The 19,453-nt window shown below is 33.3% G+C and overlaps 1 protein-coding gene across 1 annotated transcript; it reads left to right on the top strand.

Annotated features, from left to right (window-relative positions):
• The first annotated feature begins 1,456 nt into the window (after window positions 1-1,456).
• Window positions 1,457-19,234, top strand: LOC144839575 (uncharacterized). Its single transcript, XM_078695000.1, has 16 exons — window positions 1,457-1,588; window positions 4,680-4,721; window positions 5,327-5,875; window positions 6,263-6,574; window positions 6,659-7,363; window positions 9,671-9,772; window positions 10,364-10,518; window positions 10,671-10,817; window positions 10,994-11,123; window positions 11,432-11,650; window positions 14,514-14,683; window positions 14,871-15,029; window positions 15,688-15,809; window positions 16,697-16,974; window positions 17,081-17,153; window positions 17,361-19,234. The coding sequence occupies exons 1-16, from the start codon at window positions 1,537-1,539 to the stop codon at window positions 17,893-17,895; spliced, it is 3,750 nt and encodes a 1,249-aa protein (XP_078551126.1). The 5' UTR covers window positions 1,457-1,536; the 3' UTR covers window positions 17,896-19,234.
• The last annotated feature ends 219 nt before the right edge of the window (window positions 19,235-19,453 follow it).

Raw genomic sequence — 19,453 nt, 5'->3', positions numbered from 1 at the left:
GTACATGGCCCAACATTAGACCCTTGTACATGGCCCAACATTAGACCCTTGTACATGACTCAACATTAGACCCTTGTACATGGCTCAACATTAGACCCTTGTACATGGCCCAACATTAGACCCTTGTACATGGCCCAACATTAGACCCTTGTACATGGCTCAACATTAGACCCTTGTACATGGCTCAACATTAGACCCTTGTACATTGCCCAACATTAGACCCTTGTACATGGCTTAACATTAGACCCTTGTACATGGCCCAACATTAGACCCTTGTACATGGCCCAACATTAGACCCTTGTACATGGCTCGACATTAGACCCTTGTACATGGCTCAACATTAGACCCTTGTACATGGCTCAACATTAGACCCTTGTACATGGCTCAACATTAGACTCTTGTACATGGCTCAACATTAGACCCTTGTACATGGCTCAACATTAGACCCTTGTACATGGCTCAACATTAGACCCTTGTACATGGCTCAACATTAGACCCTTGTGCATGGCTCGACATTAGACCCTTGTATATGGCTCAACATTAGACCCTTGTACATGGCCCAACATTAGACTCTTGTACATGGCCCAACATTAGACCCTTGTACATGACTCAACATTAGACCCTTGTACATGGCCCAACATTAGACCCTTGTACATGGCTCGACATTAGACCCTTGTACACGGCTCAACATTAGACCCTTGTACATGGCCCAACATTAGACCCTTGTACATGGCCCAACATTAGACCCTTGTACATGGCTCAACATTAGACCCTTGTACATGGCCAAACATTAGACCCTTGTACATGGCCCAACATTAGACCTTTGTACATGGCTCAACATTAGACCCTTGTACATGACTCAACATTAGACTCTTGTACATGGCTCAACATTAGACCCTTGTACATGGCTCAACATTAGACCCTTGTACATGGCCCAACATTAGACCCTTGTACATGGCCCAACATTAGACCCTTGTACATGGCTCGATCATCAATAACCGAAAAGGAAAGTAAATATACAAATAACATTTTCACAAAATTTGCCATAAACATCGGAAAATGGTATATGATTGTAACGCTTTTATTGTTTATTATTTTTATTGTTGGAACTTTAGTGCCACAAGATCATTCATCATCGCGATGATCCGTTGCATTGAGTTTGTAATCGCAGCCTATCCAATGACTAATTATTTTGTGTGATCAATAAAACTTTAAGAATGTGTTACGTCAATACCATATTGCTGCAGTTAACCTTCATATCATACTTCAATTGTTAAATCTATTGACATTATTCTTCAGGAAAAGGGCGGTTCAACTATTTGTTTGGTACTGAAACACTGTGCAATGATGCATATAATTTTATATAGTTGAAATACAATAAACCATGAAAATCGGATATGACGTGCATATCGTAGTTCATGGTGCTGTGTTAAATACAGTATTCAATTTGAGTAGTCTACGCTACAGTAGTGAACTTCAACGTTGTATATTCCAAACAATTGTCAATTATTACGAACAATATTTCTTCTGGTGACAATGGAATTGAGGATTTTTATGTGTATATTGTGTCTCACTGCTTCAATAAATGGTAAGTTATTGATTTGAATTATATATTTTTGCTAACTAATCTCTATATCTAACTAAGTATTACATTGTGTATTGTAAATCGCAAAGTGCTAGATGTGATCAATTATTAACAAAAGAAAAACCTGATTTGAGTACATGATTCTCCCTTATTATCTTTAACGTCTAGACCTTATCACAATCCATTAGTTCAAAACGTTAAAATGTTCCAAAACATATAGCATTCCTCTCGATTCTAAGAAAAGTAAAAGTAATATACACATTGTAAACATATTCACAAAATTGTGATTAATTATTGAACAGACCCAATTGACCTACATTTTATTTAGATGCCTGTTGGATTATGTAAAAATAAGTAATTAATCTATAGAAATTCGCCAAGCTTTGAAGACGCAGTGAAAATTATATACCGTATTTATTCAATAAACGCCCACTTTGAATAAACGCCCCCTCAGAAATTCCCCAATAGAACATCGTTTGGAATAAACGACCCCACCCCCAATAAACCGGGACCTTTATTTTTTCCTCAAATAAACATGCATATACACACAATATTATTATAACACATTTCTATTTGTAGTGGAATTCATTGACTTCCATGATCTGGATATATATCTTGATATTAATTGTGTTGTATTTTTTCATGTGTGATTTAACTAACCGAACCCTCTAAATAATCTACCATCACTATATACTACAGTACCGTATCCATGGTAGTAGGCTGGTCGCGACATTGTAGAGAGTGTGTAACGTCGCTAGACGTGATACAGCGTGTATATGTTTTATAATTGACGTAAACGTACGAAATAATCTGTTTGATATTCAAAGGTTTAGAATAATAAGTCTTTGTTTCAAACTGTTTCTGGTTACAGCAACGCGAATGATGTGCGCTAAGGTGTCATTTATACGTGATTTGTTTCGTTGTCCCCCATTGGCTATCTGAAATTCAATACCAACCAATTAACTGTCAAAACTAGTTTACGTCTGTTATGCTACCTAATTCCTTGTTCATTCAAATTCAATTAAAGAGACAGTTTTTTTTACTTTTTAAAAATATAAAAAATATGCAATTAATTATTATTATTATTATTAAATATATAATATAATGCAGGCATGTATTATTTTTGTTATCGTTAATTAATTAGTAATCTGGTCACAAATAATAATGCTGCTTGTATGTTATAACCAGCACATTTGTGTAATACGTGCCATTTCAAACACCATAGATTAACCGTACTGATCATTGAGTTCAAGGGTGTGAGTGCCTAGCAGCTTCTTTTATGATCATTTACATCCTGGTCCGACAAATCGTTCATCATAATTATTATTATTACGCTGTAGCCATACCTGTTAAATGCAGGCCACGTAAAAGAGAAAGTTGTTGATTTTTTTGTAAATCCGAGGGAGAGAGGGAAGTTTAAAAACATTTTTTTAGAAAGGACAAACAAGGGTGAAAGTTTTGTTCTGTGTGTCGTTATGTTTCTCTTCTAAATTACTTTATTCAAATGCTTGTACAGTAAATTACAACATACACACCACATGAGTACCATTTTCTATACAAGTAGCTTTGAAATGAAACTTTGCCTGTTAATGTCGCCGTTTCAGATCGGCAAGGGAAAACACTTTTCCGTCGGAGCTACATTCAGATGTCTTAGTAGGTGAAGACGTTCTTTTTTACGTGGCCTAATGTAGGTAAATTGTTGTGTTTCTCATCCTATCCAGAGCTCTTTTGTGACAAGTCACTTGGTAACCGATTTTGCTACTGTACTGACACTTGAAGTTTAATGCTTATACTGTACATTGCGTAATTGTTGGCTTGTTTTGGCATGCAATGTGATTTACTTAAGTTTGTCATTTTTCACTGAATGACATTCTCTGCTGATGACACTGTTGTTGACGAATAATATTTTGCTGTAGGATAATTTCGGTGTGAATAGACACCAATATGCATAACTAGCCGCAAGGTCTCCGTAGACATTATGAATGATGCTTTGCAATGTTATTCATGATTCTTCATTGTTTTGAATTTCAATGATATTTATTAATATAATTTTTTCTACGAATCTTCGGAGCATCAGGGGGTTAGCTATAATTTCAAAACGTGTATTTTAATATTAAATAAATAAGTAGGACATGGGGTGCCACTCGATTTAGAAATAAATTTAGTAAATAAAGCCAAGCAGCGAATGTGGTATTAGACAGGCCTACTACACTATGCATATCCGAGTGTTTTTAAATATAGCATTTACTTTTATTCGATTGTCTTTAAAATATTTGGAACGAGTCCATAAATAGTCCACTGTAGGCGCGAGATTTTGCTTGTTTTGGCGTAGACAGCGGATGTTAGCATTGCTTGTATTAGTCCCTTGTTGGATTTACTGGCAAGGAATATGTTAATCTAGTGAGAGGGTGGCGAGTTTTAAGCAATAAAGAAACGGAAATCAATCCGCATTGATTGCATTCATTGCTCCTTAAGTTTAAATGTATGTGGCCATATTGTGAATATTGTTACTGGTAACATATGCACCAACAATATGATACAATAGTACACTTAGGCCATACTATTATATGGCCTAGTATAGGCCTAAATTATTAAAAATTAATATGGTACATAAAAAGTAGAAAACGATAGCACACAGTTAAAAATGTTTGCATAACAATAAAAAAATAAATAAATAGTGAAATATGATACAATAAGTAGACTTATTTAGGCCATCTACTATTAGTACTATGGCCTAGTATAGGCCTACATTGCTTTTTAAATTTATTTTACACGATAGCACACAGCTAAAAATGTTTGCATTACAATAACTTAATAAATAGTAAAATATGATCCAATAAGTAGACTTATTTAGGCCATCTACTATGGCCTAGTATAGGCCTACATTGCCTTTTAAATTTATTTTACACAATAACACAGCTAAAAATGTTTGGATTACAATAACAATTAATTGAAATCTATAAAAATACAATTATTAATAAATAGGAAAGAGTATGGTTAGAAATATGAAATCACACTGGCGTCCTTACTAGTGAAAATAACATGTTACCTAGTATTTTTACAATTTCACTTATTTTTTGTATCTAAATCACAGGTGAACGAGTTAGAAGAAAATCATATATACCAAATTTCAACGGTAAGTTAATGTACAATATATGATGTAAAAAGTTCCACAACCTATCACGTGTGAAAATTAAGAATATACTAATAATGGTTGTGTTACCATATAGTCTCTTTTTTTTTTTTTTTTTTTTTTTTTTTATTTTATGTCTTTAGGCACTGTGGCCAAGGATTACCAATAGTGAATTAATCACTGTCCTATCAGATAGGTGGTAATCCCCCTGATACAGAGGCTATTGTGTGAACCAGTTCACCGGGGTAACCCCCTACTCTTTTTCGAATAATGAACTGGGTTCTTTAAAGTACACACAGGTTATAACTGTGTACACTGGACCTACGGTTTATAGTCCTTATCCGAGAAGACTTGTTCCACCACCAGAACTAGGAGCGAGTCGTCAATATCTCTTAATCATTATAATCATCACCGTGTTCTTTTTGGAATAATCTTTATTATATACTAATTTTATATATTATTACTACATAATACTGATATGCATGATATAAACCAATATCGTTCTTTTATTTCCCAACATATTTTGGGAACATTACGCTGTATTATTATTGTTATTGGCACCATAATTACTGCGCTACGCACGTTTACTAACATTATGATATTTATAGGGGTCTGTTGGAGTCCTTGGTTTAGTGATGATATTACAAATTCCAGAACTGATTTGGAAATTGAAACTATTTCTGTTGTTCAGAACATTTTTCCCAACCGAACATGTGACGTTCCTATTGATATACAATGCAGAACGGTAGACACTCATATACCATATAATGAAACTGTTGAAAATGTTCTCTGCATTGTTGAATATGGTTTACAATGCCGTCAGGTCAGAGATATACGTTGCTCTGATTACGAAATACGAATTGCATGTCCATGCAATGTCAGTAGTCAAGTTGTTACAGACACATATGGCAGCTCAACTGAAACTTCTGACATCTCGGAACAAGTTGATCCTCGAAAGTCAACGTCAGATAGTACGACCTTCTATATAAGTTCCACATCGGAATTTAAAGACGCTAGGTCTTATAGTGATTACACCACTACTACTGAAGATTATGAAATAACCACAAATATGATAGAAAGAGCGGAAAGTACAACTGATATGGAATCATTTATGAATAGATCGTCGACAACAAGAGAATTAACCTCACAAGTTGAAGGTACAATGTTCTTCCATATCTGTATACAGTTCGTTGTGGTCTACCATCTGACAAAGGTGCGCACATGGGTCTTGACAATGCACAAAATACATTTTTTCTAGTTTCAGGCACTTTTAGTTTCTATGGCACAATCTATATTCCTTTCTGGTGTGTGGAAATTAATTAACAAAACAAAACAATTGTACAATATGTAAGCACATATTTATAATGCTAACACCATTCAAGGTATTCCTGGGTATACAGTACTACTAGGATTTCTGGAAGAAAAAAAAACATGTGCACATAATATTCCACATTGGTTTAAGAAAATATAATAGTATTAGAATATTTAATAATAATAATAATGAATTTATTTAATTTGTATTATTTATATAATAATGTATTTAGACAAATGCTGGACACCTTGGTTGGATGATGAACGTTTAGGTATATCAACTGACAGTGACAATATTGAGACTGAGAAATTATCTACATTTAGAAGACATGATAGTTCGCTGGTTTGCTCAGATCCAGAACGGATAGAATGCCGTAGAGTTGTTGACAAAAATCCATCAGGAAACGAAGTGTCGCGATGTGACGTCACTTACGGTTTAAAATGTATAGATAGAAAAGACATTGAATGCGCTGATTATGAGATACGCATACTTTGTCCAACACCATGTCATCCCAACGGAACTCGCTATGCCTTGACTTCAACAGGTAATTTCAAATATACACGTATTACTTGGGCTTGTAATTGCATTTGATTGACTATTTCAATTACAATGTATTATTATCTTTCAGTTAGTCCTGTTGATTTTATGTTAACAACTGGAAAAGGATCTGACGAACCAATTACAACAGTTGATGCAGGCCTCAATACAAACACAGTAACAAGTATATTAACAGACTTATCACCATCAATAGATTATTATACAAATAGTTATATTCAACCGACTCTGAAAACAACAGAAATTAGTGAAAGCGCAGCCCAACCAACTACTAGCAAAGAACCAATTCAAATAAGTGCAACTTATAAAAGTACTCCATTTAAGACACCAATAAATCCGTCTATATCAACAGACTCCATAGTAGAATTAGCTACTGTGATTGGAAGCACATCTCAACCACCTTCGTTTGTGTCACATAAAACTACTAGCAAAGAACCAATTCAAATAAGTGCAACTTATAAAATTACTCCATTTAAGACACCAATAAATCCATCTATATCAACTGACACCATAGTAGAATTAACCACTTTGATTGGAAGCACATCCCAACCACTTACTACTACTATCGAACAACCAGTAATTGAACCAACCATTCTTGGTACATATCATAGTACTCTACTTCAGTCTTCTACGCCAACAAAAACTACAGAACGTATGGGTTCAACCACAACTCAACTATTAACAAACACTGAGGCAATATTAGGAACTACAACAGAATCGACAGCAAATTTGTCTGAGATATCAACACAGTTTTTAGAAACTGTAACAGAATATTTCAGTAAGTTTAGTCATGGTAATTTCTTCATGGTTTAGTAATAGTTTTTGGATACTGGGTTAGAAGAAAATGTGCCAAAGCCAGATTTCTACAATAGACCTCTAAATAATTATTGTATTGGTCTCATTGGTTGTATTGTTATAATGTATGTTACTATATCTAATTATTAACGTAACAATAATCACTTTTATGTCTTGCTTCGCGTTTGAAAAACTATTTGTTTTGCATGAAATGATTGTATTCCGTTGTCGACATTCGTATAATATTAGTAGCATGCATCTTGCGCTTACTACATCAACCGTTGTGTATCGATACTACTGTAATACAGGTAAGTTACAACTTTTTATTTAAATAAAATATAAAACTGTGTATACATCAATAGTATGTTTGCGACAATGTATCGTTTGTACTTTGAATGAATATACCTGGAAACTTTGTACTTAAAACATATCTTAAAACTGCTTTGTGTATATAGCTGCAGCTCAAGTTGAGAATTCTGAAGGTTGTGGATCGACATATTATTGTTATAATGGAGGAGTTTGTTATAGACCAAAGGTGGCAAGTAACAGACGTAAATGCAACTGTACAAATGGCTGGGAGGGAAGGAAATGTAACAAAGGTGAGAAATTAAGAAAACAAACAACAAACTTAACAGCAATGCGTGTATACTCCTAATTAGGCACAGAACATGAATTCTAAACCGCCCGGTGATATACGTATTACTGAAATTTAATTAATTAATTTGAAACGATAAATGTGAGGAAATCTATAAGAATGAGAAAAAGTCGCCAACGGAGGCGTAAGTCGAAAACTGTAATTTCAAAAGACCTATTGTGTTAATTGAAAGCGATTCTAAAAGTTCATTTAAAATAACTTTAGTTATATTATAACATTAGAGTAAATTCATATCAATTTGGCTACTATTTATGTGTTCATTTTCAGATGGTCAAGCACCTGTAATTGAATGCCCATCAAACATCAAACGAGTCGTTAACTCTGCTGATGACTCGCGCTATGTCTCATGGGATAGGCCGATTGTCACGGATAACGATGAACGTCATAACTCTACTGTTCGTTCAAATGTATCATTTGGTTCGTTTAATGTTGGTAAAGTTATTGTTGAATATACAGTTAAAGATTATGCCGGTAACGTCGGTAAACCATGTACATTCAAAGTATTGCTCTTTGGTAAGTAAAGTAAGAAGCAGATGTAAGTAAAGATGTAAGTTAATGTTAGCATGCTCTTTTTAAAATAATGATTTGTTACAAATAAATGAAATGTAAAGAACGGATTCAAGAATGTCAATGTTTAGCACTAACAAATAAAACTTTATGTTAAAATTAGTATTTGTTTTTGCGGTTAAAAATCATTTCGGTCACGTTTCAAATCTGTCGCGTAATTATGTCAATTCTTAAGACCGTACCCTTCAATAGGCTACCTGTTGTTGATCGTCAGTTTAAGTTATATATTATGTAAATGCATTATTTATATAAGTGTACAAAATATAAATAGTACAAAATATATAAATAATACAACATTGTATGTATAATTATATTAAACAGGTATAGCAAACCAGAACTAAACACAAAAACCCAAAAATATAATCTGATTTAACACAATGCAATGCGATTGTCTAGAAAATAGCTATTTGCATAGGGTGCTGTAAAGCCGAGTGTGACAAAATGAATTAATTATCATGACCGAAATAAATCGCGACCGAAATGATCGGTAACCTGTTTTACTTTTTTGTTAAACATGTAATGAACTTGTATTTTAATCAAATAAAAAGACCACTAACAACCGTCTTCATGTTTGTCTTTATTTAAACGTTTCAATAACAATACAGCATAAATGTCGTTATACATACATGTTAGTGTACACTTATAATGTTATATGTATAAACATAATTCAGATTATTGAAATAGGCCTACATAACATAGGTCACACACACAACCACACACACATGTATTCATAGGCCTCTGAAGTGCAAACCGTGTTTATGCAATGTTAGCCCACTAGTACAGGGCATAAGTACTTTTACAGATGATTAGCAATTACAAAAAGTAATTAAGATGTAGGTTGAAGACCTAAATTAACGGCAACAGCGATATGCTAAATAAAATGTTGAAAACAAAATTACAGTATTAGGCAAAAAGTATTTTGAGGATAGATGAGCCAAAGATTCGATGTTATCAAAACTTGTTTGTCTTGCTAGATATGATTAATTGTGAAGGTAAGTTAATCATACTATTTGTTGTATTTTATCCATATTTTGTATTGATAACATTATTTTCAACTCCTCATTACAGTGGGATGCAAGTACAGTAAGGTTTCAAACCTAACATGGCGAAGAGTTGAAATAAACAAATATAGATCATCGGAAGAAAAATGTCCGGACAGCACTCCTAGAGGTTTTCATTTTTTAACATTCTTTCATTAGATTAAAATATAGAGTAGCACAAGGGTAAGAGACAACTCAGAACAATAGATCAAACAATGCTAGTGGTTTCTGTAACCCATTTAATAGTTCTATTCACCAGATTTAAATTTAACTTCCAATCTTCCAAGAAAGAAACTACAAAAGGAAACAGAGGATCTACCATTTGGAATAGTCTCCCAAAACACCTGAAACATTTCAAATCACTTACAGAGGATCTACCATTTGGAATGGTCTCCCAAAACACCTGAAACATTTCAAATCACTATTCATCTTTAAAAAATCCGTGTAAAATATATATAAACACTAAACTGCAAATTTTAGGCCTAAATTAAAGAATCACAATAAATTTCCACTAGTAATAAACAAAACTAATTGTCTACTCTACGCTCATCGTATTTTTATATACGTTTTTTTTATAATTATTACTATTTTTCTTTCATGTTACCGAAATGCGTGTATAAAATTAGGCATTCTTGTTTTTTTTTTCATTGTCCTTGTAAATAAACTGAAACTGAATAAAGCATATTAAGATTAATGTACAGTATTTGATTTCTTTAAAAAGCTGGAATGCCAAAAGGTACACGTTACTGTGGAACAGATGACGATGGAAATGCACTATGGATGCCAGCAAATATTGAGGATTGTTTACAAAGCCGAGCAACAACTCCAAAAATGTCAGATGAAGAGAGAGAAAAAGAAATAGTTAATCTTAGTGAGGTTGTTACTTTTACATTACAGTATATTTTATAATAAATTACTTGGAAATATTTAAACATTTTGAAACCTTCCATAAAACGAAATCTATAATAACCTCTAGTCACATTTTATGATGCTTATTTTATTCACGTCAAATTGTATTACTTCTGCAGGCAACCGTTACACTGGAAACCGTGTCCGCAGTTGCTGATGATTTGACAGCTTTGACGAATGGCGTAGATGTTTTATCTGTAGAAATGTTAAATGCTATTGCTGATACTTTGGATAATATTGTAAATGTCGGTTCAACTTCATTACAGGTATTTTAAAAATTATTAAATCATAAGAATTTTCATTTAAAGCTTGAGATATTTGCAGAATCCATAAATGTAATCATTTACTTTAAGTTGGTATTTCTTCATTCATGCTTTGCATATAAATTATGTAGTAGCAAATTGTCTGTAAACAAATAACATCTGTGATCTAATATGTTTAGGTGACAGAGGCAGTGTTTTCTACAGTAAGCAATTTACTTTCAGCTGAATTTAGTGAAGGTAGTGACGTGGCAAGTTCTAAAATCGTCAGGGCAGTGGATACTCAGGTGTCTTCTACTCAGCAAGGGCAAGGTACAGTAATGACAACCACAAGTCACTTTCACCAATACAAATTTTATTTATAAAACTTTCACAAATGTTGTAACTTCAATATTGTATTTAATTTTTTATGTGAAATGAAAATACGATTAAAGTGTTGTTCTTTACATTACGTTTATTTACCCAAACGTACTGTATCATATTCATGAATTAATTTAATACCACATTTGTTATTAGAGTATTTTTTGTCGGATCAATTATTATTATTGTTAATGTGTTAGTAAAGTTGTTATAAAATTATGATTATTATTTTTGCTATTTTCAATATTATCATTTCTCAGACAGTTTTCAAGTAAAAGATGTTAATCTAGCTGTTTTAGCAAGCACTAACAATCGAAGTGTGCTAGAAGGTGGCTTGGGATTTGCATCTTTTTCAAATGATAACACTGGCTTAGAAAATACTAAATGGCGCAGTTTTCAAAACGAAAATGCTGTTCCTTTATCAGGGATTGACGTATCTTGTAAAATTCCAGAAGAAATAGGCAATTATGTTGGATCAGGTAACTAGTTTATATCTCCATTTAACACAAAAAATATGTTTTAAAATTGTTTTGTATTTGTGTGACTTGGGTTATAAAACCTATTTATGGTTAAGTATCCTTGTAACGAACTTTAAATCAGTAATGCAATCTATAACATATACATTTTATTATTTGAATTAATTAAAACGGGTGATAGTTGTCTGTGAATTAAGGCAGTAGGGAGCGTGTGTACTTCATTATATTATATTTTATTCCTTATTTTAATTTCAAAATTAATATTTCAAAGTTGAATACTTATAAGAACTTTGAATTTATAAATATTGTAAAAATACTAAACTGAAACTTGATTGCAGGAGGAAAACTATAGGCAATGTTGTGTTTTGACAATGACAGTTATATTGTCAAACTATAGGCAATGTTGTGTCTTGACAATGACAGTTATATTGTCAAACTATAGCAGGCAATGTTGTGTTTTGACAATGACAGTTATATTGTCAAACTATAGCAGGCAATGTTGTGTTTTGACAATGACAGTTATATTGTCAAACTATAGCAGGCAATGTTGTGTTTTGACAATGACCGTTATATTGTCAAACTATAGCAGGCAATGTTGTGTCTTGACAATGACAGTTATATTGTCAAACTATAGCAGGCAATGTTGTGTTTTGACAATGACAGTTATATTGTCAAACTATAGCAGGCAATGTTGTGTTTTGACAATGACAGTTATATTGTCAAACTATAGCAGGCAATGTTGTGTTTTGACAATGACCGTTATATTGTCAAACTATAGCAGGCAATGTTGTGTTTTGACAATGACAGTTATATTGTCAAACTATAGCAGGCAATGTTGTGTTTTGACAATGACAGTTATATTGTCAAACTATAGCAGGCAATGTTGTGTTTTGACAATGACAGTTATATTGTCAAACTATAGCAGGCAATGTTGTGTTCTGACAATGGCAGTTATATTGTCAAACTATAGCAGGCAATGTTGTGTTCTGACAATGACAGTTATATTGTCAAACTATAGCAGGCAATGTTGTGTTTTGACAATGACAGTTATATTGTCAAACTATAGCAGGCAATGTTGTGTTCTGACAATGGCAGTTATATTGTCAAACTATAGCAGGCAATGTTGTGTTCTGACAATGACAGTTATATTTTCAAACTATAGCAGGCAATGTTGTGTTTTGACAATGACAGTTATATTGTCAAACTATAGCAGGCAATGTTGTGTCTTGACAATGACAGTTATATTGTCAAACTACAGGCAATGTTGTGTTTTGACAATGACAGTTAAATTGTCAAACTATAGCAGGCAATGTTGTGTTCTGACAATGGCAGTTATATTGTCAAACTATAGCAGGCAATGTTGTGTTTTGACAATGATAGTTATATTGTCAAACTATAGCAGGCAATGTTGTGTTTTGACAATGACAGTTATATTGTCAAACTATAGCAGGCAATGTTGTGTCTTGACAATGACAGTTATATTGTCAAACTATAGCAGGCAATGTTGTGTTTTGACAATGACCGTTATATTGTCAAACTATAGCAGGCAATGTTGTGTCTTGACAATGACAGTTAAATTGTCAAACTATAGCAGGCAATGTTGTGTTTTGATAGTGACAGTTATATTGTCAAACTATAGCAGGCAATGTTGTGTTTTGACAATGACAGTTATATTTTCAAACTATAGCAGGCAATGTTGTGTTTTGACAATGACAGTTATATTGTCAAACTATAGCAGGCAATGTTGTGTTTTGACAATGACAGTTATATTGTCAAACTATAGCAGGCAATGTTGTGTTTTGACAATGACAGTTATATTGTCAAACTATAGCAGGCAATGTTGTGTTTTGACAATGATAGTTATATTGTCAAACTACAGGTAATGTTGTGTGTTGACAATGATAGTTATATTGTCAAACTATAGCAGGCAATGTTGTGTTTTGACAATGACAGTTATATTGTCAAACTATAGCAGGCAATGTTGTGTTTTGACAATGACCGTTATATTGTCAAACTATAGCAGGCAATGTTGTGTTTTGACAATGACAGTTATATTGTCAAACTATAGCAGGCAATGTTGTGTTCTGACAATGACAGTTATATTGTCAAACTATAGCAGGCAATGTTGTGTTTTGACAATGACAGTTATATTGTCAAACTATAGGCAATGTTGTGTCTTGACAATGACAGTTATATTGTCAAACTATAGCAGGCAATGTTGTGTTCTGACAATGACAGTTAAATTGTCAAACTATAGCAGGCAATGTTGTGTCTTGACAATGACAGTTATATTGTCAAACTATAGCAGGCAATGTTGTGTTTTGACAATGACCGTTATATTGTCAAACTATAGCAGGCAATGTTGTGTTTTGACAATGACAGTTATATTGTCAAACTATAGCAGGCATGTTGTGTTTTGACAATGACAGTTATATTGTCAAACTATAGCAGGCAATGTTGTGTTTTGACAATGACAGTTATATTGTCAAACTATAGCAGGCAATGTTGTGTTCTGACAATGACAGTTATATTGTCAAACTATAGCAGGCAATGTTGTGTTTTGACAATGACAGTTATATTGTCAAACTATAGCAGGCAATGTTGTGTTTTAACAATGATAGTTATATTGTCAAACTACAGGCAATGTTGTGTTTTAACAATGATAGTTATATTGTCAAACTATAGCAGGCAATGTTGTGTTCTGACAATGACAGTTATATTGTCAAACTATAGCAGGCAATGTTGTGTTTTAACAATGATAGTTATATTGTCAAACTATAGCAGGCAATGTTGTGTTTTGACAATGATAGTTATATTGTTAATATATTATTATTTTATAGTTAAGTGTAATTTTGTACATTTTCAGATAATTTACAACTAAGTTACGTCATTTATTCTAATGGTATGTTGTTCTCATCACCTACAACATCTGGAGCTGCGTCAGAGGTAATGAGTCGAGTTTTGTCAGTATCCGTCAAAGACACCGAGGTTACAAATCTTCACAATCCGATTGAAATATCATTTGGAATACCACCGGTAGGTCTTAAAAATGAACTCAATATTTATATTATTGACTCAGTAGCTATATTGAATCAATTCAACCAGAAGAGTCATACCACTCGATATAATCTACGTTCGTGCGTTACAAATCATATTATCTTCAGTTATATTATAATCCTTCTTTTTATCAATATCCACGATCCACCATTGATTTGTTGTATAGAATAAGTCAAACTATCAAGTAGCTACATGTGTTTACTGGGACTTCAATTTACAAGATGGTATTGGTGATTGGTCATCTGATGGTTGTTTTATGAATCTTACCAATGATAACATCATAACATGTTTTTGCAACCACCTGACTCATTTTTCAGTATTACTCGTAAGTTTCTTTTGTATTTTTATATAGGGCATGCATTAAACATAAAGATATTAAGTTTGGAATAGAAAGTCTATATCACTGAATGTTTGCCTCTGCATGGTGAAATATGTTGATGGATTTATATATATATATCATTCAAGGACCAAATATTTGGAACGTGTTCTATAAAACCAATAATTTAAAATCTCAATACTCTGTTAAAAAAGAAACTGATAATAAAAACTAAAGAAATGATATTGAGTACTTGGGGAAGGAAAAAACAAAAACATTAGGCCTATTACACTGAGTCTACATACATGCTCAATCATTATCGGTAGACTGACATACACTTGCTTCTTTTGGTATACAATTATTGTAACAAATTGTACTTGTGTGAATAAACGTAATCACTTGTCATCTTGGATGAAATCAAATATATATAAAGGTTGCTTTACGCCACATATATAGTTCTGTGAAGAACTATTGATTTTCTTGATGTCGTTCAGATAAATACTTTGATACTATGCATATTGTTATTGTTTAGATTTCACACCAGTCGCACCCAATTTCACACCAGTCCCAGCGCAAATTTTATATTCAACAATATATACATTTTATTTGTTTCAGATACTATTAACAAAAAATAAATCTGTGATTTTGTTTTAATCAATTTCTTTAGGAATTTAAACAACGGAATTTAGATCCAGATGTTCAGTTTGTTTTGATTTTAATCAGTAAAGTTGGATGTTTGGTGTCTATTGTTTGCCTCATAGCAACGTTAGTTGCCTTTCTGTCGTTCAGGTAAGTTATTGTCTTTTATAAAGTTCTTATGAAAATATTATTATTATTCAGTCAGTGGTGGCGCCAGAGGAGTAGAAGAAGTTATTGTTGATGATTATTATGATGATAATAAAAAATAGATAAGTCTTTAGTGCGCACTCTTAAAAAGCATGAATATTGAAGCGGTCATCTTTTCCAAAGACGAGGAGATGCAATAGAAAATACCTTTATACTGCTTTCAAGCACGTAGCGGGAGTGGGCTGGGAGGGTGGGGGCTGCTGTGGTGTAGGTACGAAGTGACCTTTTTAAACAAGGCCTAGCTTGCAGCCATTCTGCATAAAGTCAAAATCGCATTTGCAGTCTCATTGCTCTAATGACCATAGGCCTGAGGTATTTGAACATATTATTCAAATGTAAAATTTGAATTATTACTTTTTGTTCCGGAAAACTCGCACTCCCTACAATATCCGAATTTAAACCATAATTAATCTCATGAATTATTCATTATTTCTGTCTCAGACGTCCAGAAAAATTGGCAGGCAAGAAACATGGCACGTTTGATAAGTTCTTATGTGCTTCATTTGTCCATGGCTATAGATATAAACAATGATATATGTTTGCACGGACTTATCTCCGGGCATCTTAGTTCTTACGTGCTTCATTTGTCCATGGCTATAGATATAAACAATGATATATGTTTGCACGGACTTATCTCCGGGCATCTTAGTTCTTACGTGCTTCATTTGTCCATGGCTATAGATATAAACCATCTTTGAGGAAATACTGGCACAAACATTGACAATTTTGAGTTTGAGGGTGGGTAAGTGGAAACGTGTTAAGCACCGAGTTTGAAAATTTGAGACAGATTATAGACAGTTATCAATAACACTTATTATTACTTTACATAGGCGACTTCGAAATGAAAGACCACAACGTATACTAATTTCACTTAGTGTATCGTTGCTATGTCTATACATTATGTTCATAATTGGTATTGAGCCAGGAGATGAAAGAACTGATAGACAGATGACTAAATGCATGATTTCAGCAACGCTAATTCATTATTTTACTTTGACTTCAATATTCTGGATGGTAGTAGAAGCTGTAAACCTTTATTATAACCTAATCAAGGTTTTTAAATCAAAGGTCTCGCTTTTTATGCTCAAAGCAAGTCTTTTTGCATGGGGTAAGTAGCAGTTGTCATTGTTAATGATTGTTTGTTTATATTACAAAGTTGCCTGCCTGCTATTTCATAATTCTTAATATTTTTCCAAATGTTTTTATTATCTTAGGTGTACCAGGCATTATTGTTGGTGGAATGGCTGGATGGGAAACTACAAGAAAAGAGTATATGAATGATCAATAGTAAGTTATTTCGAATTGCCGGTTCTCTAACCTACCATTATATTCAATAATTCCTAGTTAATATAACGTTTTACCTGGAATTACACTCTTCCATATAGAAAATTGATTTATTATAAATAGTAAGTAATGATGTACTCAAAGCTCAAATGCACCTACTGTACCTGCGGTATACATTCTATATCTATAAGAATGTTTTTATATTTTCAGCTGTTTTATGAAGATTGGATTTTCATTTTACGTAAGCATTGCCTTACCGGTAGCTGTGTGTCTTCTTTTTAACATCATTGTGTTTATGCGTGTCATGTGCCACCTGTGTCGTCGAACCCGAACACAAAACACGAACGAAAGTTTCTGGAGAAACTTGTCTAAACGAACTCAGAATGCATTCGGAATATCTATATTACTCGGTCTCACATGGATCTTTGGATTTTTGACGTTTGACATTGAGCATGACTACATTTTTGATCTTTTTTTTTGTATTTTTAATTCAATGCAGGGCGTATGCGTGTTCATATTTTTTTGTGTTAGGCAGAAAGATGTTCGAATCACATGGAAAAGGTTTTGCTGTGGCCAAAAGCGAGCATCATATAATGTCGGGACGTCGTCTGCCAGCAGTACGCGATATACCAACCGCAGTGGGCGCCCAGAAAGTGCAAATATTGATCTTTTTGCCAAATCCAATAGTCAAATGAACGGTCGTGTTGCAATGGCCATTTATGATTATAACAACGCTATCTGTTAACATTTTAAACATTCATGTTAAATTGCATGTGTACAAATTAGATAATTATAATAACTTACAAAAATGATGCATTTAATAGCATACTTCTACAATTACATTTTGAAATTACTAATTAAAATGTCAACACTATGAATATTCACAATTATCATGGATGAGGTCAAATTTTTCGTTAATGGGGGAGGCTTGATGATTACTTATTGGGATACTCCCGCGATTATCGGAAGACTGGGGTTGTCTGCAAATAGGCAGTACGAATAATCACACTTATTATGGATGAGATAACATCCGTTAATGGGGAGGCTTGATGATTACTTATTGGGATACTCCCGCGATTATCGGAAGACTGGGGTGGTCTGCAAATAAGCAGTACGAATAATCACACTTATTATGGATGAGATAACATCCGTTAATACGGGAGGCTTGATGACTTATTGGAATACTCCCGCGATTATCGGAAGACTGGAGTTGTCTGCAAATAAGCAGTACGAATAATCACAATTATCATGGATGAGATAACATCCGTTAATGCGGGAGGTTCGATGACTTATTGGGATACTCCCGCGATTATCGGAAGACTGGAGTGGTCTGCAAATAAGCAGTACGAATAATCACAATTATCATGGATGAGATAAAATCCGTTAATAGGGAGGCTAGATGACTTATTGGAATACTTCCGCGATTATCGGAAGACTGGGGTGGTCTGCAAATAAGCAGTACGAATAATCACAATTATTATGGATGAGACAACATCCGATAATGGGGAGGCTTGATGACTTATTGGGATACTCTCGCGATTATCGGAAGACTGGGGTGGTCTGCAAATAAGCAGTACGAATAATCACATATCATGGATGAGATAACATCCGTTAATGGGGAGGCTTGATGACTTATTGGGATACTCCCGCGATTATTAGAAGACTGGGGTGGTCTGCAAATAGGCAGTACGAATAATCACAATTATCATGGATGAGGTTGGTTTATTCAAGTATTGGGTAAGATAAACAAACGCGGATACTTTTGTTTTTATACTATAGTACGTATTTGGTATACTTTTTGTTTTTAAACTATCCTTGTACGTATTTTATATACTTTTTTTTAAACTACCAATACTACTGTTGTATGTATTTGGAATACTTTTGTTTTTATATACTTTTTGTTTTAGAACTACCAATACCACTGTTGTATGTATTTGGTATACTTTTGTTTTAAATCACCAATACTACTGTTGTATGTATTTTGGTATACTTTTGTTTTAGAACTACCAATACTACTTTTGTATGTATTTGGTATACTTTTGTTTTTATACTACTCTGTTGTACGTATTTTATATACTTTTTGTTTAATACTACCATTGTTTAATTTGATTGTGCAATAAACAGTCAATCTTTAAGTAATATGTGGATTTGTTCGGTTTGTTTTAAAATTAAGATAACCATAAGCGAATTAATTTATAATGCTTCCCAAGGGTGATTTCTGTTTACAAGACAAACATACGGCAACGGCGACGACGACAAACTAATAATTAGATTTGAACTCGTTGTTCAGAAGGTGAAAACAT

This window comes from Antedon bifida, chromosome 4 (genome assembly GCF_963402885.1).
Source record: "Antedon bifida chromosome 4, ecAntBifi1.1, whole genome shotgun sequence".
NCBI classification, from domain to species: domain Eukaryota; kingdom Metazoa; phylum Echinodermata; class Crinoidea; order Comatulida; family Antedonidae; genus Antedon; species Antedon bifida.
Note: the sequence above shows the minus strand (reverse complement) of the source record. Positions and strands in the feature narration are given on the sequence as shown.